General features: G+C 44.3%; 1 protein-coding gene across 3 annotated transcripts in view; it reads right to left on the bottom strand.

Annotated features, from left to right (window-relative positions):
• Positions 1 to 5,211: 5,211 nt before the first annotated feature.
• Positions 5,212 to 26,011, bottom strand: part of CLMP (CXADR like cell adhesion molecule) — an 89,400-nt gene continuing 68,600 nt past the window's right edge. For 2 of the 3 annotated variants that reach the window (XM_027081982.1, XM_027081984.1), the window contains 7 exons: positions 23,375 to 23,532; positions 11,488 to 11,583; positions 8,928 to 9,129; positions 8,064 to 8,231; positions 7,469 to 7,591; positions 6,762 to 6,903; positions 5,463 to 6,168 (listed from right to left, as the gene is read on the bottom strand). In XM_027081982.1, the coding sequence (XP_026937783.1) occupies positions 5,868 to 6,168; positions 6,762 to 6,903; positions 7,469 to 7,591; positions 8,064 to 8,231; positions 8,928 to 9,129; positions 11,488 to 11,583; positions 23,375 to 23,532 (1,190 nt within the window). In that variant the 3' untranslated portion in view covers positions 5,463 to 5,867. Of the gene's footprint in view, positions 6,169 to 6,761; positions 6,904 to 7,468; positions 7,592 to 8,063; positions 8,232 to 8,927; positions 9,130 to 11,487; positions 11,584 to 23,374; positions 23,533 to 26,011 lie in introns of all 3 variants that reach the window. The other variant, XM_027081983.1, reaches the window with a different exon arrangement.

Here is a 26,011-nt window from a genome sequence, read left to right as displayed (position 1 = left end):
GGCTCTACCTTTCGGGCCTCCCCTCTCCCGCCCCAGCCCGCCCCGCCTAGCGATGACGCACTCACCGCAGCGTTCTGGAACTTTCATTCTCGCCCCCGCTGTCCGAAAGGCCCAGGGGAAAGGGAGGGTGGGGCCGACGGAGCCCGCGCGCGGGAGTCCTCAGTCACCCCGGACGCAGGGGAAGGGCTCGTCTGCCTCTGCGCATGCGCCCCAGAAATCGCAGGCGGGAGGGACGAAGGAGGGGGAGGAAGAGGGGCGGGCCAACTTGGAACCAACCAATGACAGCAGCGCGATCGGCGATCTGGCTCCTGCGGAACCCCCGGAGCGAGAGCGCACGGCCTGCAGGGAGGGGTCCGGCGCCTGCAGCCCTGGAGAGAAGGCGGAAGTGGAGCGAGGACAAGATGGCCGCGAAGGTGGTTGCGCCCCTCCCCCACCATCCTCTTTCCCCTACTCCCACCCCGGCCTTGTAGATGGTCTTCTAGGCCCTCCGGGATTCCACACACCCACATAGCCAGCGTGGCTCTGTCCTAAGACTGACCCCGAGCGACGGGGCCGAAGTTTCCGACCCCAGGGCGCTGCGAGGGTAACTTGCCCAATGGCACCCAGATCTGGGGATGGAAGGAGCCGGCCGGCCGCCGCGGCGTCTCGCCTCTGCGCGGGATACGACAGGTTAGCCGGGCAGGCCCCCGGGACCCTCCGTTCATTGTGGTAGCTAGAGGCCGGCTGACCCCGACGCAGAGTGCGGAGAGGCCCAACTTCTCAACCTCCAGGGTCCCGATGCTGTGTCTGTATCCTTAGCGAAATAGATGGCTAAACTCGCTTCTTGGAGCCCGGATGACTCCGTCACCCCCCCAGCGCCCACCGAGAACAGACTCGGCTTCTTGGCTCGGCCCCTTCTCCACCCGCCCGGGCCCCCTTACTTCTCAGTTATTTGTTTAAAAAAAAAGAAAAGCTAGGGAGCTCTTTCCTTGTAAGTGAACCAGGCGTAAGGAACCTAGGTTCCGGTAGCCCTGTGTCCTTGATTGAGACTTCCTGAGCCTCTTACTTTCAGTAATTTGAGGTAATATCTTTACTGCCTTGACTTTCGGCAAAAACTAAGCGAGAAACCAGGCAGAAGCGCCTTGAGAATATTACTGAACGAGTGGAGTGCACAAAACAGTACCTAGAATTTCAAATTGCGGCGCATGATGCGGTGTTTGGGGCCTTGTCATTCTAAGCCTTTCTCAGCACGTTGAATGCTTTCTAGTGAGCGCTTTCAAACAGGCTGGGCAGGTAGTATTCCTATTGAGTAGATGAGTGGGCACAAATAGGTGAAAAGATTTTTTTTAAGACCACCTAGCAGAACTTTTAGTGGCGTGGCTGGAATTAGAAAGGTCTCCAGACTTCGAGAAGGGCCGTCAGACGAGAGATACCTTGTCCTTGTCCAAGCCAGTAAAGCCTAGAGACAGATTCGAATATTGGATCAAAGGATGTCCTTTCTGTATTTGCCTTCTGGGGGAAAATGTGAGCTTGAGTCCTTGGAGGTATGTACCTAACTTCTCCCCACTTCCCAAGGAGTTCGTTTTATATGATGCTTTCACAGGGTACAAAGTGCTTTCATTTATTATTTCATTTAATCATCAAAACGATTCTCTGAGAGAGAGAGAGAGATCATTCATTCCTGTGTTAGGAGAGAAATGAGGTTCAGAGATGTTATTTGTGGGAAGTTAAACATCTGGCTGAGCTACAGTAGAACCTAGCTCTTGATTCCAGAATCTTTGGTCTTTTTTTATTAGTAATTTCCTTCCTGAAAACACGTGTAACTCGAACTGCCGAGAAAGATGTATACTTCTTGCAGTTTTCTTTAGCATCTGCAGACTTCTCTCCCCACCCAATTTATCGAGTACAATCTCTGAACCACACCCTACATTTTGCAGCTTTTTAAACTAACCTCTGAACTACCTACAAGATTTGAACCGGTGGAAAGTAGAACGGGTGCCTAAATCCACGGGTTTGGGGTATCCCACCTAGTAGCAGTGACTACAGAAAGCTGAACAGGTAACCTTCCCTTCTGGTCATTTTCAAAACGTGTTCTAGGATTTGAACTATCTTCTTATCGACTAGAATGAGAGTTTATGTGTTATGTATAAAGTTCAGATAATGATAAATGTCCTGTCTCCACCTCTTTAAATGCACAGGGTTTCAAACCCACTCAGGATCTAAAGTTAAAGTTTGGGTGCCTGGGGCTCCAGCCTGAGGCCTAGAGTTTCTGACTAGGGAAGGGGGTCATGATTAACACTTTTTGAGTGCTTGTCACAGGCCAAGCACTGTTCTAAGTGCTTTGCATATTATCACCTCATTTAATTCTGTGAAATTTTTTTCAGATTTATTTAAATCTCATAGTGTTTACTTTTCAGATTTCTTTGAACCCCTTAGTGTGTACTTTTTTACTGGCACTTCACCTTGATATAAAATACTGGCTTAGTAAATATTTGTTATTTTGATAAAGTCCTTAAGGTCGGAAACTGTCATGAACTTTGTCGTCACTTGGTTTGTCCAGGACTACTTAGTATCTCGCCTTGTGAGAAAAAAGTGCTTGGTATATTTGTGACTGGAATCAATAAATAATAGATCATATTCAGTCTGAGTTCTTCTGTTCTTCAGTTGGCTGCAAGCTAATAAATAAATTTCCAATGCAGGTTATATGAGCTTCAGCCTCTCCTACAGTATCACCTTTACTTATTTATTTTTAAATTGCCGACACAGATGCACCTGTAATAAATACTTGGTTTTTGTGATCAAACACAGTCCCATTTACAAGGCAACTTAGAAGTTAAAATTGAAGTATAAACAGCTTAACACGAGAAATGAAGCAGAATTATATATGTCTTTTTCGCAACGGCAGTTTTGAAATTGTTCTTATACAGGGTAACAACAAAGGCATCACTTCATTCTTTTACAGTTCTAAGTTTAGTGTGTGCATTTTATTGAAATGGTTATTTTCTAAACATCCGCATCATTCCATCTGTATCTTCTTCCTACACTTTTTCTTCCACCATCTATTTTATCCTTTTTTGTTTCATATTAAAGAATCAAATTTGTTTGACTTGCAAGGTTAATGGAATATGGTTTGAAACCAGTAGTGGCTCAAACTTTATCTTAAACCCAGAGCCTGTCATATCTGAACCCAAAAGCCTGACTGAAAGAGAAACACACTATCACTAAGACTTCAGCACCTTATCTCTCAGAATCTTCAATTCTTGGACTTTCTCAGATTTCAGGTAATAATTTGTTTTGTGACATTTTTTGTAGATATCCAGTATGAATGGACTTCCAAAATAATATGGATATTCAACTGGTATTTTAGTCTTCTAATAACTAACCTGTTTAAATAATCAAAACCTCTTCACGCAAAGGGGACTGATTCCTGCTTGCAGAGGCATAGACAGGAAACCTTAGGTTCAAAGGTAATAAATAATGATAAGAGCAAATTTCGAGTGATGGTAGAGCTGCAGCTGCCACAGCATACTCATTTGGCTTAAGTACTCTAGGAATGAGAATTCTCAGAATTACAGAGCAGATGTGTTATGTTGCCTGGACACCACACTACCAGAAGAATAAGGAAGTGGAGTAAGGAGTTTATGTCTTACAATGAGGCAGTGTTAGTATAAGAAGCATTCCAAATGTGCTAGCCCTCTTAAACTAATGGCAGGCATTTTTTACATTACTTCCTCAATGTCTCTTATGTCCCAACTTTTTTTGGGGGGGGGTGGGGGGCCGGGGGCCATGCCGCGTGGCTTGCGGGATCTTAGTTTCTTGACCAGAGATTGAACCCATGCCCTCAGCAGTGAAAGCATGATGTCCTAACCACTGGACTAACAGGGAATTACCCCCAATTTTTTTTAGAGGAAGACAAAACTCAAGATGAAACTTTCACTCAAGGATAAAACCCTATTTCTTAAAGGATTTTGGAAGGAAATGCATTTGTACTATGTGAGAATTAGTTGTAAAAATGAAAATCAGAAATAGGACAAAATCCCAGATCAACTTTTTCCCTTTAAGCGCCTGATTCCCATTTTAGGAACAGGGCTTTTATCACCACATTCAGCACTACTTTTTCTTTCCTATAGCCTGCTGCCTTTTTTTTTAAAGACTTTATTTTATTTTTATTTATCTATTTATTTGTTTATTTGTACTTTTGCAGGGCCTTAGTTCCCTGACCAGGGCTTGAACCCTCACCCTCAGCAGTGAAAGCGCAGAGTCCTAACCACTGGCCTGCCAGGGAATTCCATGGCCTTTTAATAATAAAAAATATTTTGCTCTACCACTGGTGATCTGTTGACACTTGCTTCAGAGTCTTTGAAGGGCTATTTCAGGTTTAGCATTCTTGCCATAGGATGAATTTGACTAGCAGAGTCATGAAAACTATTAAAAAGGCAAGTTGTATTGGAGGCTGCTTTCTTTTAATTTCTCAGACACCTGTCTTCTCCCATGTGTCAGCTCTTCTGAGAGCTATCCTGGTAAATCATTTCTGCTAATTCTTTCCAAGATGCCAACAGTATTTAACAGGCACTAACCTAGATCCCTCCTGCCACCCACTAGTTATCCTCACCATCTCTTCCCTAAATGTTAATATCCTATCCTTCCAGCCCAGAGCTAGGCTTCCTGAGAGGCTAAACTGGGAAAATACTGAATTTCTCTCTGTCTCCACCTCTCAGGAGGGAATGGTATGATGTCCATGCAGTGCCATCAGGAAAGGCGGTCAGTCCCTGAACTTTTTGATAATTTAAGGCCTAGAATCAACAAAAGTCCCAGGTTCACATCTTTCTCCGAAAATGAAAGCAATGGAGGAAGCTCCAAGTTTGGTGCAATGCTGAACTTCTGATGCCACTCCTTGACATATTAAGAGAAAGCTGATCTAATCTCCCTTTTTAGTCTAGTCAGTCTTGAAATCCTGATTTCATATGTTCACTGAAAGAAGAGACTGTGGTTGGATGATCTTCCAGCATTCTGAAAAGATCTCTTCCTCTAGAAGACTTCTTTCTAAGGAGATTGTTAAACGACACCTAAAGATTGTTTTCTTGCTCCAGAGATATCCAGCAGGGAAGTCCTTAGAGACATCCAATTTGAGGGAAAATCCACAATTATTCCAGCATTATATTTCTGATATTTGTCAGTGGCCCTCAACATCAAGATGGAAAGCTTTTCACAGTCCCTTGTTACACATTTTGGACTCCCTTTTTTTTTAGTTCAATATAAGTAGGAAGATTAGTAGTGAACAGAGTGGGAAAATCTCAGTCATTCTCCATCTCCCACTATTTCTCAACTCCTCTTGAAATTAATATCCAAACTTTCTGGTAAATAAAGTCAGGTCAGGATGGAAGAGACTTGTTTCCTTTTTTGGAGTTTTTCATGGTGCAGATAGGTGTGATATAAGGCTGTGGGTTCTGCTTGACTCTGAATAATCATAGCAATCCAGTAGGTTTGCAGAAATGCATAGAAAATTTATGAACAACACCTCATTTCTTAACAGTGGTGAGTCAAAGTGTTGACACAAAACAGCCCAAGTGAGGAATTCTAAGTGTGTTCACTTCCCCTCTCCCCAGCCTTTCTCACCACAGGTCCTGGTCCCCAAATGCACAGATTTGGCCCCCGCTCTGGTCTAAAGGCACAGTGAGATGCCTTTTTGGAGACCATCAGCTTACATCCTTTTCCTTGTTTGCTGTCATATGAGGAAAGTGTTCATTTGAATCTCTCCCATGCAATGGTCACTGCTACTTAAATGACCTCTCGTTTGGTCCGAGGCGGTTGTGTGGCTGGTGACTGGGCGTCAATGACAAGAAGAGTCCTGACTCCTGGGAAAGGATGGGAGTCAAGTCCGCTCGAACTCAGACAGTTTGGAAGGCTCTGCTCTGGCTGGGGATCGTGCCAGGAGTGCTCTCTGCTTTGGTCAGGGTAGCGTGGTGGACTTTCTTTGGTTCAGACCCTCTTGCCTCTGGCCCCACGGGACCGTAGGTGTGGGTAGCCAGCCCTGGCCGGGGCGCCGCTTCCGAGGACGGTGTCTGCTGGCTGCGGGAGCCGCTGTTAGCCGTGGAGCGCGTGGAGGAGGAGCCCGAGCGTGAGCTCCGAGAGCCCGAGGAGGAGGAGCTGGGTTTCACAAGGCGGGCTTTCGGGGCTTCGGCATCTTCTCTGAAGAGGAAAAAGAGCAAAGATAGATTTTAGGGCCACAGGACTGTGAGAGCTTCCGCTGCGCTGCTGCTTTCTGAGGTTGCCCGATCAGCTCCTCAAGGCGGAAACCTCGAGCTACCACGTAGGGAAACAGGGACTCCCCCTGCGTCCTGCGCCCTTCCGGCGGGCTTGGGCGGGTGTGCGGCCCCTTGGCCGGGAGGTCCACCCTGTTACTCTGGGGGAATGGGCACTCCCTACTGGATGTCTAGACAGCAGTCCCCTTGACTGGGAGTTTGTCTGCAGAAGCCCTTTCATGGCCCGTAGGCTAGGCCCATTCTCTATTGCATGGCCTTTACAAGTGGAAGGCAATGAGAAGGAACGCAGAGTTTAGCTATTACGTCCCTGTTGCGTCCCTGTTGCGGATAGTTTCACAAGAAAGCCAAGGTAAACCAGTCCTCCTGCCCCTAGGCTGGAGCTCCTTACCCACCAGAATAATCCTTTTAACAGATTTAAGGTTAAGAGGAAATGGGACATTTTTGTTGTCACTAGGGAGCTGGGGAGCTGGCGGTAGAAAGGCAGCCTAGGTGAGGAAGGGGATTTTCCGGGAGGTTTACCGGATTTCATTCGGTCTCTCTTCCTCCTCGTATCTCTCTTTGTCTTTCCGTCGGATTAGCAGCCACACCAGGAGGAAAATCAGCAGGGCTCCAGCCACCATACCTGTCACCGCTCCTGCAATCATGCCGATGCTTTGTACATCTGTTTTCTCAGAAACAAAAGCAAAAGTAAAACCAAACATAAGCTAAGCAACACATAGACTTAAAAAACATAAGCTCTGGACAAGATGAGTATTTCCAGATCTTTGTATCTATCTTCCTGAGTTCCCCATATACCCTTTCTTGGTGTATGACTGTCCCTCTTGATATTGAAGGGGAGCAGAATATGACACCCCAAAATATGCCTCGTTGACATTAGGATTATTTTTAGCTGATTATTTTTGAGAAACAGCAGACACAAGAGAAGCTCTGAAAACAGAGTAGAAGTTACCCTTTGTAAGGGTATATCTATAAAGGAAACCTCCATTTGGTTTTGGTCCCCTCCTGGATATAATAAATTTCTTTAGGGGGCTGGAAAATTCACACATACTATAAATACAGAGTTAGCTACAACTGTTGAACAGTCCTTGGTAACTACTGAATTTATTTCAGTGATAGCCATGTTCTTCTGTAGATAAAGATGTTGACCTTACTCTTACTTGTGATTAAAAACATTTTACGCTGAACCACTGCAGAGACAAAACCAAACCAACCCTTTGCGTACTTACACTGAACAGTCACTCGCACCACACAGCTCTCCTTCCCGGCCTCATTGCCCGCTGTGCACTGGTAGAGCCCAGAGGAGGACATGGTGAGATTCTGCAGCAGGACGCGTCCAGGGTGGTTGTAGTCTACGCAAGCAGAAAGATGACTGTAATCCCCTAGTGACAAGGTCTATATTTATCGTTTATTGTGTCACCGACCTAAGATTCTATCAATATAATACGGTTTGGTAAGGATGAGGTGAGAGAATCGATCCCTTTTTGGAATGTGGGAAGAAAGGTGAACATTCCTTTAAACTGCAGTGCATCCTCAAAAGTTACAAAAGATTCTGAACATTTAAGGGATACTAAACACAATAATTAGATATAATGAATTTACAGAGTACATTTATTCCTAATCTCCTTACCACTTTTATTTTTGCCATTTGAGCAAAGAAAAGACAGATTTTTCTGTCCCCGTTTAGGGATGAAAAATGGAAGTTCAAAGAGGTCCAGCAGTGTGTTCAAAGTCACCTTGTGAGTTGCTGACAAAACCAGATTTAGAATTCATGGAGAGAGTACTGTCCTGCTATCTCAACAGACCGGTAGAAAGATGACTTACCAATCCTAGATTTGGGAGGCAAACGTTCATCCTCTCCCTCCTTTTCCCGGATTCGCTGCCAGTAATACACAATGGGCTTTGTGCCAGAGGATGACTCACACTGTAAAGTCAGGTCACTTCCTTCTGTCAGCTCTCCTTCCAATTCACACTTGGGTTTTGATGGTCTCACTGGCAAAAAAAAAAAAAAAAAAAAAAAAAAGATCCCCAAACACCCGATTCAGTGGAAGAACTACATCCTGTTGACTTGTTTTTCCACCCATATGGTCAACTTTTGAGTGTGGATTCAATAGTACTTTTTTACCTCGCCATGCTTTACACCACTCTCCCAAATATACCCACTTCCATCCCCTGCACACATATACACCCAACTCCAGCTGTTTCCAGTGGTGCTGTTGTAACTTTTAGAGACTGCCTCAGAAACTCTCTCATCACTTCTCAAAGAAGAGAAACTTTTATAATTGGAAATTTTAGGAAAGTTGAGTGTGATTTTACTAACTGAAACAGGGACAAAAGTTCATTAACTTGTAAGCAATTAAGAACTTAGTAGTTCTTGCTATCACAAAACAGAGAAATGGACTTGAAGCAGATCTGAGAGATTTGTTAAGTATGAGGATACTATTTAAACATTAGAGGATATTTAAATTTTGTAATGGGCTACCGTGGAAAACCGTGATTATTTTTTCTTCTTTCATTACGACTAAAATACAAAGCATACACACTTCTTCCCAGGGAACTGGACTAGGTGACGTCTGTATAATACGAAGGATTGAACAAGAAGTTTTGTACCCGTGTGACACATTTGCCTATCCGTCACCAAGACCTTATTAATAAGATGTAGGCATTTACGAGGGCACTCTGTCTTACCTAAGACTTTTAAGATGACGTGGCTCCACACATAGCGCCCTGAATTCTTCACCTTGCAGGTGTACCGGCCCTCATCGCTGGGCTTCAGAGGCTCAATCTGCAGGGAAGCATCTCCTGCCAGGAAATTGGAAGCAAAGGCCACTCGGCCCTTCTGTTCCTCAGTCAAGTTATTGTAAACATGACGACTGGAGTAAGTGATCACCTGTGGGACAGATGGAGGCAGACTCAAGTTGTGTGGCTCTCAGCCTTGCCCTCTAGCTGAGGTCAAGATGAAGAAAGGATGGGAATTCCTGGTGGTCCAGTGGTTGGGGCTCTGTGCTTCCACTGCAGGGGGCGCGGGTTCATTGGGGAACTAAGATCCTGCATGCAGCCACATGGTGCGGCCAAAAAAAGAAAAAGACGAGGAAAGGAAAGGAAATGGAACAAAGCAGTCAAGCCTGGGGGTGATTCTAAGAGTCCAAGAGATCTGTTCTAAACAAACCTAAATACACTATGTTTGTCTAGGCCTTCCTTTTTCTAAGAATACGAACACCTCATATTTGTGTAGCATTTTAACTATAAAGTAGTAATTGTTGCATTAAATTCTCAGAACTTTTCTATTTTACAGGTAAGGAATTTTATTTAAAAATTTTTTATATGTGTATTTTTTTATTGAAGTATAGTTGATTTAGAATATCATGTTAGTTTCAGGTGCACAGCACAGCAATTCAGTGATATATATATGTGTATATATATATATATGTATGTGTATATATATACACATATATATACACATATATACACATATGTGTGTATATATATACACATACACACATATATACATATACACACATACACATATGCATATGTATACATATTCGCATATATACATATACACACATATGTACACACATATATACATAATACATGCACATACACACATATGCATATATACATATACACACATATATACACACATATATACACACATACACATATATACACATATATACATGCATGCACACACATATATACATACACGTACATACACATATGAATATACATACATACACATATATACACACATATATATAAAATCTTTTTCAGATTCTCTTCCCTTATAGGTTATTACAAAATAGAGTATAGTTCCCTGTGTTATAAGGAATTTTAAATTTGAGTTACAGACTCAAGTTCTCACAGCTGAGTCCAGGAAAGAAGTAAATGCACAGAACGGTCCCCAGAGTTGACTCTGAGGGGAATTGAGAGAATGGAGGCTAAGGAGGGGAGAAGACTTACCTTTCCCCTGCATACCTTCCTCACTTTTGCATTTCCTACCACTTGCACATGATCTGGTCAAAGTACATACAACTCCTTGTGTTAAGTGCTTTTACATCTAGTTTACTTCTCACAGTTTTTCCAAGTAGGCGTTATCTATCCCCATTTCACAGGCACATAGCAGAACCAGGATTTGAACACGGCAGTCTAAAGCCATCCAGTTCATTGTTTTGCTTACCACAGTTACCTCTCCTTGTCCCACCTGCACTCATTTCGCTGCTCAGAAACTGCTGTTCCAGAAAGTTTGGAAATGAAGGAGAAAATGTGAAATGAAAAAATGTGTTTTGTTTTTACAAACGTTTCGAGCCCAGCTGAAGTTAAGGAGTAGAAGTTTATGGTTAAAATCTAGGTTTGATACTGAGGGATTCATTGTTGGCTTTCCTTCTTTGTCTGGCTTCGCTGTGAAGTAGTAAGTTAGGTGGGAAAACATTGTGTCCTTTCCTTCCATAAAATACACGTGAGCTTCACGTCTTTGTTTTCCCTGGTAGGGAGACCAAACTTCAGATTTCCCCAACAGGAAAAAACAATCATGATTTTTACTGGATTTTCATCTGCCTGCAACACCACCTCTAGTTCTTGAACCTTTTCCTGGTTCTCTTAGTCCATCACCTCCTGGTAATCACGAAAACCATGCTGATCTTGTCTACCAAGACCTCAAGCCATATAACTTCAGTTCTGTCCTCCCCGCCACTTAGCAATCATATTCCTAAAATTACTTGATTTAAACATCAGCAAACATTTATGGAATGACTGCTCCCCATCAGGTCAGGAGGAGGCTATACAGATGAAGTAAAACCCCCTTCTTATCATCAAGTAATTTATAATCTAGCAGGATTAACAAGGAGAGAAATGAAAACATAGAAAAAGGAATGATTAACTTGAAAGAGTATCAAGAGACAATGTCCCAGAAGAGTTGGTGGCATTTGAGTTAGGCTTTGAAAGATGAGTAGACTAAATAAGAGATTAGAGAGGCAGGGAGAAGCCTGCTGGAGGGGGCATGCCAGATACACAGAACAGCACTAAAAAAAGGCCTCAAGCATATGGGAATCCCCCAAGCACATTTCTGGCTGCAGCTGTTCCAAATTGTTTCACTCTACTTTAAGCCCTTAACCCTACTGTCAATCACGTGATGCTCTGCAGCACAGGAAATGCTTTCCTGAAAAGATACGAAGCCATCCAATAAAATGGCCATAAATGCTCCCACCATTGTATCAAAACTTTTCAGTATCATCCATTTTGCCCTTACCACCTCTCTGAAAAAAAGCGCTTTCTCCTTTTTCTGCATGTTCTTTTTCTTCAGCAAATGTTTATTGAACGCATCTGCCAGGTGCTTTGCTGGGCACTGGAAAACAAGCAGGAATAAGACACAGTTCCTACCCTGGGGCCTCACAGTTTTGTGGGGGAAAAAAAATGGGGGAGCAGCAAGTAAGAAAATTAAGGTAAACACTGTAATCGATAATACACTTAAAACGTTTTCAGTATTCAATTTTGTCCCCTCACTTCAACCAACACCACAGTTGTGATAATTCTGACATCTTTGTCACTATCGCCAACATATTTTTGAGCTCCAGTTTTATATTTCCAGCTACCTGGCCCCTATAGATGTCTGTCTTCTCCAGTCTACCTTACATAATAATGTAAGTTAATGCCAAGTTAATATTAATGTAAAACTCATGCTAGCTCTTTCCCAGATCAAAAGCCTTTCATGGCTCCGCGCCACCTCTGAATGATGACCAGATTCAGACCAGGGCCATCAAAATGATCTCTGCATTACCTTCCCAACCTCATTTCCTATTTCGTCCCCCTCACATTCTTGAGTGTAGTCACGGTACATTTCCCTTGCTTTCACGTGAGGTGCGCTTTCTTTATGCTCACATACCTTTGCCCACTGCATTTTTCCACTTAGAAACTCCCCTTTCTCCATCTCTCCACATAAAGAATCCCTATTCATTCTTTTAAACCCCAAATCAATGTTAATTCCTTATGAAACCTTCCCTGATAGGACACTCAGACTAAGAATGCTGTCATCCATAGCATGTCTTGGCACCATTTTTTTTTTTTTTTTTTTTGCGGTACGCGGGCCTCTCACTGCTGTGGCCTCTCCCGTTGCGGAGCACAGGCTCTGGACGCGCAGGCCCAGCGGCCATGGCTCAGGGGCCCAGCCGCTCCGCGGCATGTGGGATCTTCCCGGACCGGGGCACGAACCTGCGTCCCTTGCATCGGCAGGCGGACTTTCAACCACTGCGCCACCAGGGAAGCCCCCTTGGCAGCATTTTTATGTGAGGAGAAAGTGTGAAAGACAACACATTGGGCAAACAGGTTGCTGGATCCTCTTTCTATAATTCTGGGCATTGTCTGGGAGATCCTTCAGGCCACTGTGATTTTATGTATGTCTGTTGCCATCGACTGTCTTTGGCTAGGCAATTTTGCAACCCGGCAATCATTTATTTAATAAACACTAATTGAAAACATACTCTACACTTGGCACTGTTCTAGAGATGATAACAATACAGGGAAATGAATTTTATAAGTGTTGTCAGGGACCAGGACATGCCACCCCCAAACATGCCACTTTGCATATGCATAAGGATAAGTTTCAGCGGAAGTCACTTGAGCTTCTGAAATCCCTTCTCTGCCCAAAAGCAGAGCCTCGCCAAAGAATTTGTGTCCATAAATCCCCTTTCCCAGGGCAACTCTAACCTTCCCTTCTGGGAGATCAGAGGTGGGCATCACACCCAGACATTGTCACAAACTACCACATCTCCCATCTATCCTTCTAAGGGCCCATTTATCTTTCCAAAAGGTCATTTGCTTTACCATAGGTGCCCTTTCCACCCCTCCCTTCCCACACTAAATTAGGTGTACTCTAACCACCTCTTTGATTACTCATTGCTGAGTACTCCCAGGTGTTACTTACACAATGCATGGGTTAATAAAATGTTTGCTTTTTTTCTTATTAACCTGTCTTTTGTCAATCTAACTGACAGTGCCCCAGCCTGAACACCTAGGAGGGTAGAGGAAAAAATATATTTTTTTCCTCCCTTACAGTCTTAAAGAACAACTTTTTTTTTAAAAAAAAAGGTGAAATCGCGATTCTCATATACGTAGAAAATAAACACGTATCAAAGATTTTACTTAACTCGTTAATTAATGATGGAACCAGAAAGCTGTTACAACAGGTTCACAGGAGAATTGGACTAAAGAGTTTATATTCTCCTTTGGACAAAAATTCATTTGCATCTCTATGAACAGGAACCATTTCCATCCTATGGATAGGAAGCTTGGCATCACCATCAGCATTCCCCAAGTTAACTTCCATTTCTGCAGAAGTTAATACGTGAGGAAAATTAGACCCTAATTCATCTCCAGAAAACTTGGACTCTAAGCATAAAGCTGATGTTCAGGAGGCACCTCCCTATGGTGTATTGCAGGGAAGGGCCAAGTCTTCAGGCTCGGGTATGGAGAAAGCCACTTTGGTATGATAATGAGGGGAATTAGATCCCTTGAAGGCTGTTTCCCCTGCGTTCCCGCTCCCCTACAGCTGCCTCCCTTAGGGTGTGGTCTCCAGGTTCAACTCGCTGAGTCTTTACATTAGAGAACCTGAAAGGTTACTGGGAACAGCACTATGGGGGTGTCTCCTTCTTACTGGGATGAGGGTGGAGGGGGAATTGGGGCAGCTTCGCTAGGACAGCACCATCAGGCTGCTCCCTAAGACTAAGGTGAACTCTTCAAAGACATCGTAAAGCAAGTTGGGGGAGTCCCCTAACCACGTGGTCCAGTGGTTAGGACTCTGTGCTTCACTGCAGGGGGCACGGGTTTGATCCCTGGACAGGGAACTAAGATCCCACGTGCCACGTGGCACGGCCAAAAAAATAAAACAAATTGGCAAGCGTGGCCAGTTAGAGAATATTTAGGAGAGCGAAGAGAGGGCAGGAGGGAGAGTCATCCATAGGTAAGGCTGGACATGTGACCAAAGGCTGGACTTGAATCTTAAACTGAAGAGATCCAAGATGACAGTCATTCATTCAACACATTTTGAGCCTCCACTGTGCCAGCACCTTTTTAGGCACTGGGGAAATATCAGGGAACTCAACATGTAAAAATCCAGCCCTTGAGAAGCATATATTCTAGTGATGGAAAACAGACATGGAAGAACATTACATGGGAGACCCGACAGCGTGAAATACTATGAAAATACAGAGTGGGGGAGGGGGGTTGTGGGCCAGGAAGACAGACTGCAATTTAAATAAGGTCATCAAGGTAGACCTCACTGGAAGGTGAAATTAGAGCACACAGTTGAAGGAGACACAGACTTAGCCTTGGAGTTATCTCGGGGCAGAGAGGCCTAGGCAGAGGAAAGAGCCAGTGCAAAGGCCCTCAGGTGGGAGGGCGCCTGGCATGTTTGAGGAACAGCAGGGAGGCCAGGTAGCTGGAGGACAGTAGATGGAGTCAGGCACTGGGGCCTCATCATGTAGGGCCTCATGGGCCACTGTAAAGATGGCTTTTACTCTGAGGGAAATGGGGGGCCACTAGAGGGCTCTGAGCAGAGGAGTATCAAGACCGATTAATGTTTTGAGAATAGGCTGTAGGAGGCCAAGGGTGGATACAGGAAAACCAGTCAGGAGGCTATTGTAGTGAAGATCCAGGCAAGAGATATGCTGCCTGGAAGGGAAGCAATGGAAGTGATAAGTCATCAGATTCTGAATGGACTTTGAGATAGAACCTACTAGATTTCCCAATAGACTGACTGAGCAACTTATTGAAATGTTTGTGGCATGAGAGTGTGAACTAAAATTCGTATTTATGGCAAGACAAGAACGATTTAAACGTAAAGATTCTTCTTTGCCCTTTGCCCCCACCCCCCACCCCGCTCCGCATCGTGTGTCTGCATTTTGCATTGACCACACCCCCCATCAGCAGGAATGCCTGCTCAGCTGTAAAAAGCAATTCTCCTAGCCTCAGCAAGACCGCTCCTTAGAGATAATATTCCTTCTTGATCTTATGAAGGGTCACATGACCCACCACGATGGTGCTTAAATCTGAATTATGTAACCTGTCGATCATATGTCATTTAATGTACAGCCCTCTGGCTCAAAAAACGTATATAGGGCTTCCCTGGTGGCATAGTGGTTAAGAATCCGCCTGCCAATGCAGGGGACGCGGGTTCGAGCCCTGGTCCGGGAGGATCCCACATGCTGCGGAGCAACTAAGCCCGTGCGCCACAACTACTGAGCCTGTGCTCTAGAGCCCGCGAGCCACAACTACTGAGCCCGTGTGCCACAACTACTGAAGCCCGCGTGTCTAGAGGCCGTGCTCCGCAACAAGAGAAGCCAGCGCAATGAGAAGCCCATGCACCACAAGGAAGAGTAGCCTCCGCTCGCCGCAACTAGAGGAAGCCCGTGTGCAGCAACGAAGACCCAACGCAGACAAAAAATAAATAAAAATAAAATAAATAAATACATAAAAAACATTATAAAATGTGTCTTGACTTCTAAGGGGCAGAACAGTTCTCAGAGCTTTCTGAGATGCTCTTCCTGGGTTACAATCCTCAAACTGGGCTCAAATAAAATTTTCCAATTCTTTCTTAGATTGACTGATTAATTTTTCATCGACAAGAGAAAGAGGAGTCCAGGACTACTCCCAGGTTTTTGGCATGAGTCCATGCAGGGAGAGAACTGCCCTCGACCAAGAGAGGGAAGACTGCACAGAGCAGGTTTGGGGTCAGAGCATGAGGAGTGGGGAGGGGTCAGGAGTTTAGTTTTGGACTTACTCCATTTGAGGTACCTGCTGGACACCCAAAGGAGGTGTGCAGTAAGCAGCTGCATACTTGTGAGTCTTCTGTGCCGGGGTGAGGCCTGGACTGGAAATAGGCATGTAGGAATTACAAGCATGTGGTTGGTGTTTAAAGCCAGGAGGCTGGGTAGGATCGCTGAAAGCATGAATAAGAGACCAGGAACACAGAAGGGAGAATGAGGCTATTCATATAGTGGATATGGAAACACAAGAACGAGAACTCCAGTAAAATACCAAGAACCTCAGAGTAAAACGAATGACTGTCATCTTGGATTGCTTAACATACAAGTCCCGCCTCACCTCTGGATGACAGCTTGTCTTCCTCCCACCCTCTCTTCCTAGAGGCTCTCTGAGTCACTGGTGAAGTCTCAGTGAGACCACAGACCAGGAGGAGGCCTTGGAGGCATGGGGGCGGGGAAACAGCCAACTGGAGAGCTAATTCTCCTCATTGTCATACCAGTAGAGGCTCTCTCCCTACTCCAGCCTGAAAACTGCCACCTGCACAACTTACCCTCTAGGGAGGTGCCTCCTGAACACCGTCTTCAAGCTGAGGAACATTCCAGAAAGTACAGGAAATGCATGGGGAGGGGCAGAGGGCTTTAACTCTAGGAATCTTGGGTTCAGATCCGAGCCCTGAAATCTATCAGGCAAGTCCTTCATGTTTGCAAGTCCGAAAGGTTTAGAGTCCAAGTTTTCTGGAGATGAAGTAAGGTCTCATGTTCCTCACATATTAAAAGAAAACTACTGTAACAATCCTTACCCTACCGACTTCACAGGCTTATAGGAAGAATTAAATTTAAGATGGGAGTTCCCTGGTGGCCGAGTGGTTAGGATTCTGGGCTTTCACTGCCATGGCCCAGGTTCAATCCCTAGTCGGGGAACTGAGATCCCGCAAGCCATGTGGTGTGGACAAAAAAAAAAAAAAAAAAAGTTTAAGAGACGACGTTTGAGAATGGGCACAATTTCTTCCCTCGATAACCATTTAGCAACTCCTCTGCCTGCACAGTGCTTGGCTCTGGGATCAAGCATGTGAATTAGATGTAGACATGAAAATCCACCAACACAATACAATACACCCACTCAGCGTTTTTTGTTTTTATTTAACAAACACGTATGTGGTATTTATTTTGTGCTGGGCACTGTTCTAAACACTTAACAAATATTAACTCCTTGCATTCAAGAAAAAAAAAAAAAAGGCAGCATCATACAGTGAAAAGTTTAAGACAAGATGAAGGAGATTAAGGAAGTAGGCTCTCCCGTACACTGCTTAGATTTAAGGCCTTTCTTTTGTTTAATAAATATCTGTAGAGTGACTTCCATGGGGTGGGTACATACATCTTTAACCTGAAACTGGGGCCCTGCAGTTGAATCCTGCTAGAATGGGGTAGTTCTTTTGGGCCCTCCTGTAGTTGCTAATTAATAACTGCATTTCCCACTGAGGCTGGGCATCCCAGGGAGGAGTTCTTAGGACCCGGGAGAGGTTTCTCTCCTATTCTTATCCCTTAAAAGGCAACCAGCCTCATGTGCCAGGAGGTGGCCAGCAACATTTCTGAATAATTTCTTCATCCCACCTCACTACTTTTTGTTTTTCTCCCAATCAGATAAAACCTATGAACTCTGACCCAGAAAAATGTACACGACATCTTATTTTGCAGATAATTCCTTCGGGTTCCTGGTGTTCAACTTAAAGCCCTGTGCCTTAGACTCAGACCAGGAGGAGCTAGGACCACATCCTCCCGATATTGTACTTGTTCGTTTTAAATGTTTGCAGGGTTTTCTTGCCCCACCTCCTGTTGCACTCCGTGGGAAGAATAGGTTTCTTACAGGGTAGAGGAGCTGCCATAGAAATGCCAAACCAGTGGGACAATGGGGAGAGGATGAAACACATTAGCAACAGGAAAAAAGTTTAGAGCTCACCTCCTCTCTAAGAGGGAGAAGGGGGGGCTGATGTTTGGAGATAGAACAAGTAAGCGTGGAACACTTACTAGGCACTCGATGTTATTTTCTCTCTTTCTGACTTTTTCATATTTGTGTACATTTATGTAGGTGCACATCACCTATGTGCTTCCTAAGAAGAACAAAGAGACTCTAAAGCTAGAAATCAGTACAGAGCTGGGTGATTTTTAGGGACTTTTGGGTTTTGTGGGCTGTGGGAGGTTGGGGACTCTTTGTGGTCTAGGGAATTTCTTCCTTGTTCATTTTAGTATCTGGACTAATATCAGGAGATACATTTGTCTCAAAAGGTACTTTTGACTTCGGAGAGCCTTAGGAGGTGTGGTCCAGAGTTGAATCTGACTGCTTTGGACTGTCAGAAGTTCACTACCGTAGGAGCTTTGTAACGTTTTGAACAGGCGCACACTAAGAAATACATTTTTCTTCCTGACCCAGCACACACAGAGCGTACACACATATAACTGAAACATAAGTTTCATGAAACAGTGTACGTGCCACATGCCCTGATACTTTCTAGTCTATGTTAAAACAAAATGTCTTGTTGCTCAGGATCCACTACTGAGTCCTAATTTTGAGAAACGCTACTGGCTGGGAAGTCGGTAGTCCTCTATTCAAATGAGAGTTCCTCCACCTACAGCTGTGTGCCTGGGCTCAACTAATGAACTTCTCTAAACCTTAAGGTCCTCAACTGTCACACAGGGACAAGCTACTTCATAGGACTTTGGTGGGATGAGAGAGTAAGCGTTCACGATCACTTTTATTAGGCAGATTCTGGGTTCAAGGAAGCCCCTAAGGTTTCCAAACTGTTCAGCCCATTCATTCCATTCATTTCTATAGTGAAGCTCTCCTGGCTAAAAGCCTCCATTGTTTCCCATCACCTGTGCATGCTGTGGTCTACGGTTTGACCCTCTGAATGGCCCCTAAGGCTAGTGCAGCCTGGGCCACACCTCAGCTTTGACCCCTGCCCTCACATCTCTGAATAGCCTAGTCCCCAAACTTGAGTCCCTGGATTCCGAACAACGTCCTCTGTGTGTCTTTGTCTTGAAGCATACAGTCTTCTCCTTCTGAAATGCCTCTCCTTTTATTTTTACCTAAACAACACCTACACAGGTCTCAGGATCAAGCTTGAGGGTCACCTTCTTGTATACAGGCTTTCCCGGTATATTGCTTTTCCCTCCCTTTCCCCCAAATCCTGTCCTAATATTAAATGAAGAAAAAAGAGATAACTACAGGTAAGTATTTAACATCTTTGGGAAGCAGAGATTATGCAACTTCAAAATCATTTTTTTTTTTGGCCACGCCACCCAGCTTGCAGGATCTTAGTTCCCAGATCAGGGATCGAACCGTTTCCTCAGCAGTGAAAGCGCGGCGTCCTAACCACTGGACTGCCAGGGAATTCCCCCAAAATAATATTAATAGGGACTTCCCCGGTGGCTCAGTGGTTAAGAATCTGCCTGCCAATGCCTGCCTGGTCCGGGAAGATCCCACATGCCGCAGAGCAACTAAACCCATGAGCCACAACTACTGAGCCTGTGTTCTAGAGCCCGCGAGTCACAACTACTAAGCCCGTGTGCCAAGCCCGTGTGCCACAACTACGGAAGCCCACGTGCCTAGAGCCCGTGCTCTGCAATAAGAGAAGCCACAGCAATGAGAAGCCCACGCACCGCAACGAAGCGTAGCGCCCACTCGCCGCAGCCAGAGAAAGCCCACGTGCAGCAAGGAAGACCCAACGCAGCCAAAAATAAATAAATTTATAAAAAAATGATCTTAATATAATTAAATAACCCTTATTTAATACGAGAATTTCACAACACTTCTGACATGGGTTGGGGCTCAGTTACAGCCTTGCAATTTGACTCTTTTTTTTTGTTCAGACACACATTGAATCTCAGATGCTTGTGTGCCTCTCTGTTTTATTTTGTTTTTTAATTCTAGGGGATGTAATGCTGAGACTAAGCCATGGATCAATAGGGGTGTGATGGGGGAACAGTGAATAAATTTAATCCTTCTGCAAACAAACAAATTAAATATATGAATCGCAGCTGCTGTAGGGCTGTTTGTCTTATGACATTCCTGGTGGACCTGCTCCGGATGCATTTTTAGGGAAAGAAGGCAGGACAATTTGTTAGGACTCGAGTGGAACAGCGCAACTTTCTGGCAGTTGCTCTGCTGTGCCAGGCCCTATGTAGCAGTTGTGAAACTGCTTGAAGGAGATGGACGTAGACCCCTCTCTCTATGTTTTAGATCAGGATTTTTCTTGCTTAAAGCCAAAGAGAAAGAGGAAAGGGTGAAAGAGTGGCCAAGAGGGTTGGCATGGGAATTGGAACACTTCTGTCCTGATTTCTCCAACTGAAAAATTGTGAGTTCCTGACTGACCTTGGGGGAGGTGAGCACTCTTACTTTGGAAATTCTACCGTGTTTCCATCCTAGAACCAGGAGGAAAGTTCCAGGTTTCTAGTGGCCACGCTCTCTAGGTTGAAATTCAAATATTCCTAAATGTTCCCTGCATATCTGAGCATCCTAGACAAGAGGGATGAAAGTGTTTCTGCTCAGATTGAAAGGCAAAGCTAAGCTTGGGATATAGGTCATTGGTTAGCCTCACATCCGGAAATTCCCTGGTGGTCCAGTGGTTAGGTCTCTGAACTTCCACTGCAGGGGGCACCGGTTCAATCCCTGGTTGGGGAACTAAGATCCTGCAAGCCGTGCAGCGCAGTCAAAAAAAAAAAAAAAGAAAGAAAAAGAAGCACTGCGTCTGTTGCAACCCTTCCTGTATTTCATTTTCTTCCTTGGTCCCCCTTACTCTCACTCCCAACCCCTTGGCAATTAACCAGCTCTGGCAACGGCACCCACTGCTTGGTATCCCAACTCCCCATGACTGTAGTTTAAGCCCTTATCGTATAGCTGGAAACTGTTCAGCTGACCTTGTTTCTACTGGAGTCCCGCTTAGAGCAGCCTCACAGAGCCAGAATGCATACTCTAAAATGCAAAGATGCCCTTTTCACTCTTAAAAGCCTTCAAGAACGCCATGACCTTGTAAGGAAAATTCTCAGCTCCCTGGTATGAGAGACAAGACCTTTCAGTTTCTGGTCCTGCAACCTCACAGGCTCACACTTGCACTCCTTGAGAAGCACACCTTGACCTCTCCCCTCCTTCAAAGGCTCTCAGCCAGCGGCTCCTCCTTTGTTTTCCTCTAGAACACTCTGCTTATCTCTATCATGATATGTATCTCTTGAAGTAGCTCCTTTATGAGAGAGGGTATGTGTGTTTAGTGGGAATCCAATATTTATTATATTTAACTAAACTGATTTTTGATATTTCAGAACTTCCAATAGTGCTCAGCTTTTTCCAGCAACAGAGTCTCTGCATAATTAATTCTGTCTGGAATAATTTTCTCCCCATATTCTCCTTATTTCCTATAGAGCAGCACATTTTCTAATTTCAAATTATTTATGAAGGTGACATAGCTAGTGGTTAAGAGCCCAGGTACCGATGTCAGCGTGCCCAATTTCAAAAATGGTGACTTTAAGCAATTTTCTCACTTTGTATGTGTATATGCACGTGCCTTAGTTCCTTATTTGTGAAATGGCACCAATAATCCTGGTTATGAGGATTAAGTTAAGTGAGATAGTATGCGCTAAACAGATCTGTGCCTGGCATGTAGCTAATATTTATTGCTCGGTCTTTAAAAAAAATTTCTTGGGGGAGATTGGGATTGACATATATACACTAATATGTATAAAATAGATAACTAATAAGAACCTGCTGTATAAAAAAATAAAATAAAATAAATTTTTTTTTAATTATTGAATGACATTTCGCTTTAAGCTCCAAGAAGGCAGGGATGCTGCTATCTTCTTCACTATTGTACCCCAGTGCCTACCGTAGCATACAGTAAGTGCAAAATAAATTCATGCCATGTGAATGACTGAACAAATGGCAATCCTTACTTCAGAGCATTCACTGAAGATAAGTAGGGAACTGTGCCTGCTTATCAGAGTGATAACAGAAGCCGTATCAGTGGCCTTCCTTAATCAACCCTTATGTTCACTTGGCTACATAACCAAGCAACTCTTTTTTTCTTTAGTTTAAATGAAACCCCTTGGGTGAAAGTTAGATGAGTGGTGTCATTCTTGGATTTTTATTAGAGGAACATGGCCTCTTATTTACTTCCTTCAGAACTGAGAGTATCATGTCTAGGGTTGACTATGAAATTGTTGGAATAAACATGCACAGGTTAAGGTGACCTTGCTCTCGAGAGAACAGAGTGAGTCTTGGGATGATGTACTGTGAGAACAAAATGACAAGCAGTATCAAAATAACAAGGTGATGTAGGCAGCTCTGTAAGCAAGTTAAACTCCAACCGTGATCCTGGATTTTCTTTTCAGCGAAAACCTTTGCTTCTCCCTGCATAAACCACCTTATGAAATTAGTAGTATAGACAGAGGAGAGGAAAGGACAACTTTGCACTTTTTGTAGGGAAAGAAGTAAAGTTCTGAAAACGAAGCAAAGTCTAAAGTCAGCTTCCTAGGTTATAGTTTTTTGTTCGCCTGTTTGTTTTCTTAAAATCACAAGACTTTCAACAAAAAGATTTTTAAAAATAAGCCAATGGGTAAAGGGAGTAAGAATAGTTATGCTAGAAAACCTAGGTTGAGGCAAGGTACAGTGGCTGAGGGCAGCCAAGGCAGAAAGGATGGTAACAACAGGATACCTACTTCTCATTCTCTAATGAAGACCAGGCCAGGGGGTCACCAGGAGCAGAGAGTGACAAGTTCTGTTCACACTACCAGAGGTTTGTAGAAACCAATGGACCACCCTGGTGGTCCTACAGAACCTGAGCACTGCAGACCCAGGGCCAGCTCCTTTGTTTTCCAACTCTAGAACCGGTATCAGTTCTTTTGCTAACCAGTTATACATGTGTTAAACATTTCCATTTATGTCCTGTACTTGTTCCCCTGTATCCTATATTGTTTATCATATTACACAGTCTTAGAGTTCAGAAGGCATGAGTGCGCAAAGCTTAGGCATCGGCAGGTGGGGACGGTTTCAGAGGAGAAAGAGGAGCAAGATTCCCAGTGCAGGTGTGGCTCTGGCCCATCAACCAGGCAATCAAGCTACTTCATCCTAGCCCCCTTCATAGGAAAGACCCTACTGGGGCAGATTCCCTCCTTCGGCAAATGATAGATGGCTTTCTCGTAGTTCTTGCTTGCCCAGGAAACATAGAATCTCTTATCCTCACAACCCAGTACCCTTTCTTGTTTATAGTTTTGCATCTGGAAGACTCTAGCCTTTTTCTAGCTAGAAAAGCAGTTCTAGCCCTTTCTGACACAAGGAGAAAGGCCAGGGAGGATGGGGGAGAGGAGGCGGGGCTCTAGCCGGCGCACACTCACCACTTTTTGGTTCCCTTCATGATCGGTGAGCAGCCATTCGATATCCAGGGTGTCTTTTTCTGGGAGCCCCAGTTGATGGTGACAGGGCAAAGTGACCTTTTCCTCTGCCACTCTCTTGATCTCAGTGTGAGTCCCCAAGGTTCCAACATAGTAGGAAACTGGAAGAGGAAAACCTCTGATGAATCACGCAGAAACTGGATGGCAACGTGCAGGAAGCAAATATTACAACTAATAGTTATTGGATGTTTCTGTGGGCAAGGGGCGAGTCAAAGTGTTGGAAGAATCCTGGACCAGAAGTAATGGAAGTCCCGGGTCTCACACTGGCTCCTCCATATTAATTGAATTCATCATATCTTCCTTAACCCCCCAAATTACAGTCCAACTAATGCCCACCTTTCCTACCTTACTGGGTTTTTAGGAACAATGAAATAACTCAGGTCAACAACAGCTTTGTCTTTTGACCTTTCTCTCCTCTACTAGCAAAGGCCTCCAAAAGAACGGAACTTAAAAGGGAAGGCAGGGTTGGCCTCCTCCCAGAACAGGCTCCAGATACCGGTTCACTCCTGAGAATCTTCTTAAGGTCAGGCTGCCCTCACAGAACTCTGAGTAAGTGCAGCATTGCCTCTGGGAACAAGTGGGCTCTTACAGGCAGTCCCTGCTTCCTTTATGGACACACATTCTCCTACCTTGCCACCCCCGCCAACTTCTCTCTTTCATTCTCTGTAGTTTCTTTCCTTTTTTTAAATTGAGTTATAATTGATATAATATTCTACATAAGTTACAGGTGTTCAATATAGTGATTCACAATTTTTAAATGTTATACTTCATTTATAGTTATTATAAAATATTGGCTATATTCCCCACGTTGTACAGTATATCCTTGTAGTTTATTCTATACATGATGCTTTATACCTTTTAGTCCCCTACCCTTTTATTTTCTCTGTAGTTTCGTATCATAGGGCTTCAAAATATCAAGCAGCACCTTCTATCCAAAGCAGAATTCCAAGTTACCACATTTGGATCCTGTCCCTTCATCCATCCAATATTACTTTGGCCAATAGGAATTCAGTTCCACTTTTGCTTTCTTTAACTGTCATCTTTTTCCAGGAATGGTATGGTGTCAGCAACTTTACAGCCCAAGTCCACCTTCTCTCCTTCCTATGCATCTCTTAGTACCTGAGTTTTTCTTTTTCTTTTTTGTAACTTTTTGGCTGCACCACATGGCATGCGGGATCTTAGCTCCCCAACCAGGGATCGAACCTGCGCCCCCCTGCAGTGGAAGCTCGGAGTCTTAACCGCTGGACCTCCAGGGAAGTCTCTCTTAGTACATGACTATTAAATCTACAGTATTGATGACCGATAAATTGATATGATGAAACCTCACCTGATTCTAGGTATGTGTCTGGCATTCAAGGTGTGCTTTAGCTCTGATCCTCCTTTATCTCCTTACACAGTGATAAAGAAGATCAGTGTCAAAAATGACCTCTTTCAAGCCATTCACAATGGAACAGAATCACACAACCTCTAAGATGGAACAGCCCCCAGTGCCAGGGCTTGTGTGAAGCCCTCTCGCTGGCAGAGAACTCACTTTGTCACTTTAGAAGAGTGTTAAGCACTAAAGACCAAGAGTCGTGACCAACAGAAGCATATAAACTACCTCTCTTATTCCCTGTTCATTTCCCCAAATTGATTAGCAGCAAATCTGTAGGAAGGAGAAGGGCCTGTCTTCTTGCCTGCAGGGAAGTGAAACAAAGAAGAAGGGAGCAGAGGAGACTGTGGTTCTCGCTCGGGGGGCTGACGGGCTGAAATGCAGGGGCCCTCGGAGGTAGACCCCAAGAGAAGCAGCAGGTGGATTCCCAAGCTCCATGGCCAAGAAAGGAGACTAGAGAAATCTGCTGAGCATAAGAAGGGGCCTCAGAACCAAAAGACAAGCCCCTCGTGGGGTCTAACGGACATTCTCAAGAAGCTTTCCGTTATCTGTTTAGAACTTGACACTGCCGTGGGCGTGGCCGCCATGTAGTGAGCCCTTCCAATGGTGCGGCTCTGCACTGAGCAGCCACTCTATAAAGAAAGGGTTATTATCCAAAATCACTGAGGAAATGTAAAGAGGGGGTTAGCAACTTGCCCAATATCATACAGCTAGCGCAGTGTGGCAGTGCTGGGCTCCACCCAGATCTGTCTCACTGCGAAGCTCACGCTGACAACCATGCTATGCTGCACATGCCCTTTGCTTTTTTTTTTTTTTTTTTACAGTTTGTTGGTATTTTAATCTTCAACATCTGAGTGCTTTATTGGGTCTCTACACAGGTGACCATTTGTGTTTGATCTCTACACAAATTACCATTTCTCCAGTGCTTTTTCTGGAGAGACGACAGAGACAGCAAGGTCTCAGTTACCTGGCAGACACAGGGCAGTACTTGATGAACTGGGGAAAGAACTCTCCAGGGCTTCTTCATCCTCCTCTGTCTGATTTTCATTCTTTTTTTTTATTCTGCTGGTGGTAGAAGACTAGTATCATTGACTTCTTCCCTTTCTTACATTTTTCCACACTCTGCCAAAGGGCTGATCTTACCTTCACGACTATCTTCCGTACCTTCTCACTTTCATAGTCCTGGAGTTGATCTCTGAATCCGAGTT

This window comes from Aethalodelphis obliquidens, unplaced genomic scaffold (genome assembly GCF_003676395.1).
Source record: "Aethalodelphis obliquidens isolate GAN/ISIS:26980383/991018 unplaced genomic scaffold, ASM367639v1 scaffold46, whole genome shotgun sequence".
Classification (NCBI taxonomy): Eukaryota; Metazoa; Chordata; class Mammalia; order Artiodactyla; family Delphinidae; genus Aethalodelphis; species Aethalodelphis obliquidens.
The sequence above is the reverse complement of the archived record's forward strand: the minus strand, read 5'-3'. Positions and strand labels throughout refer to the sequence as shown.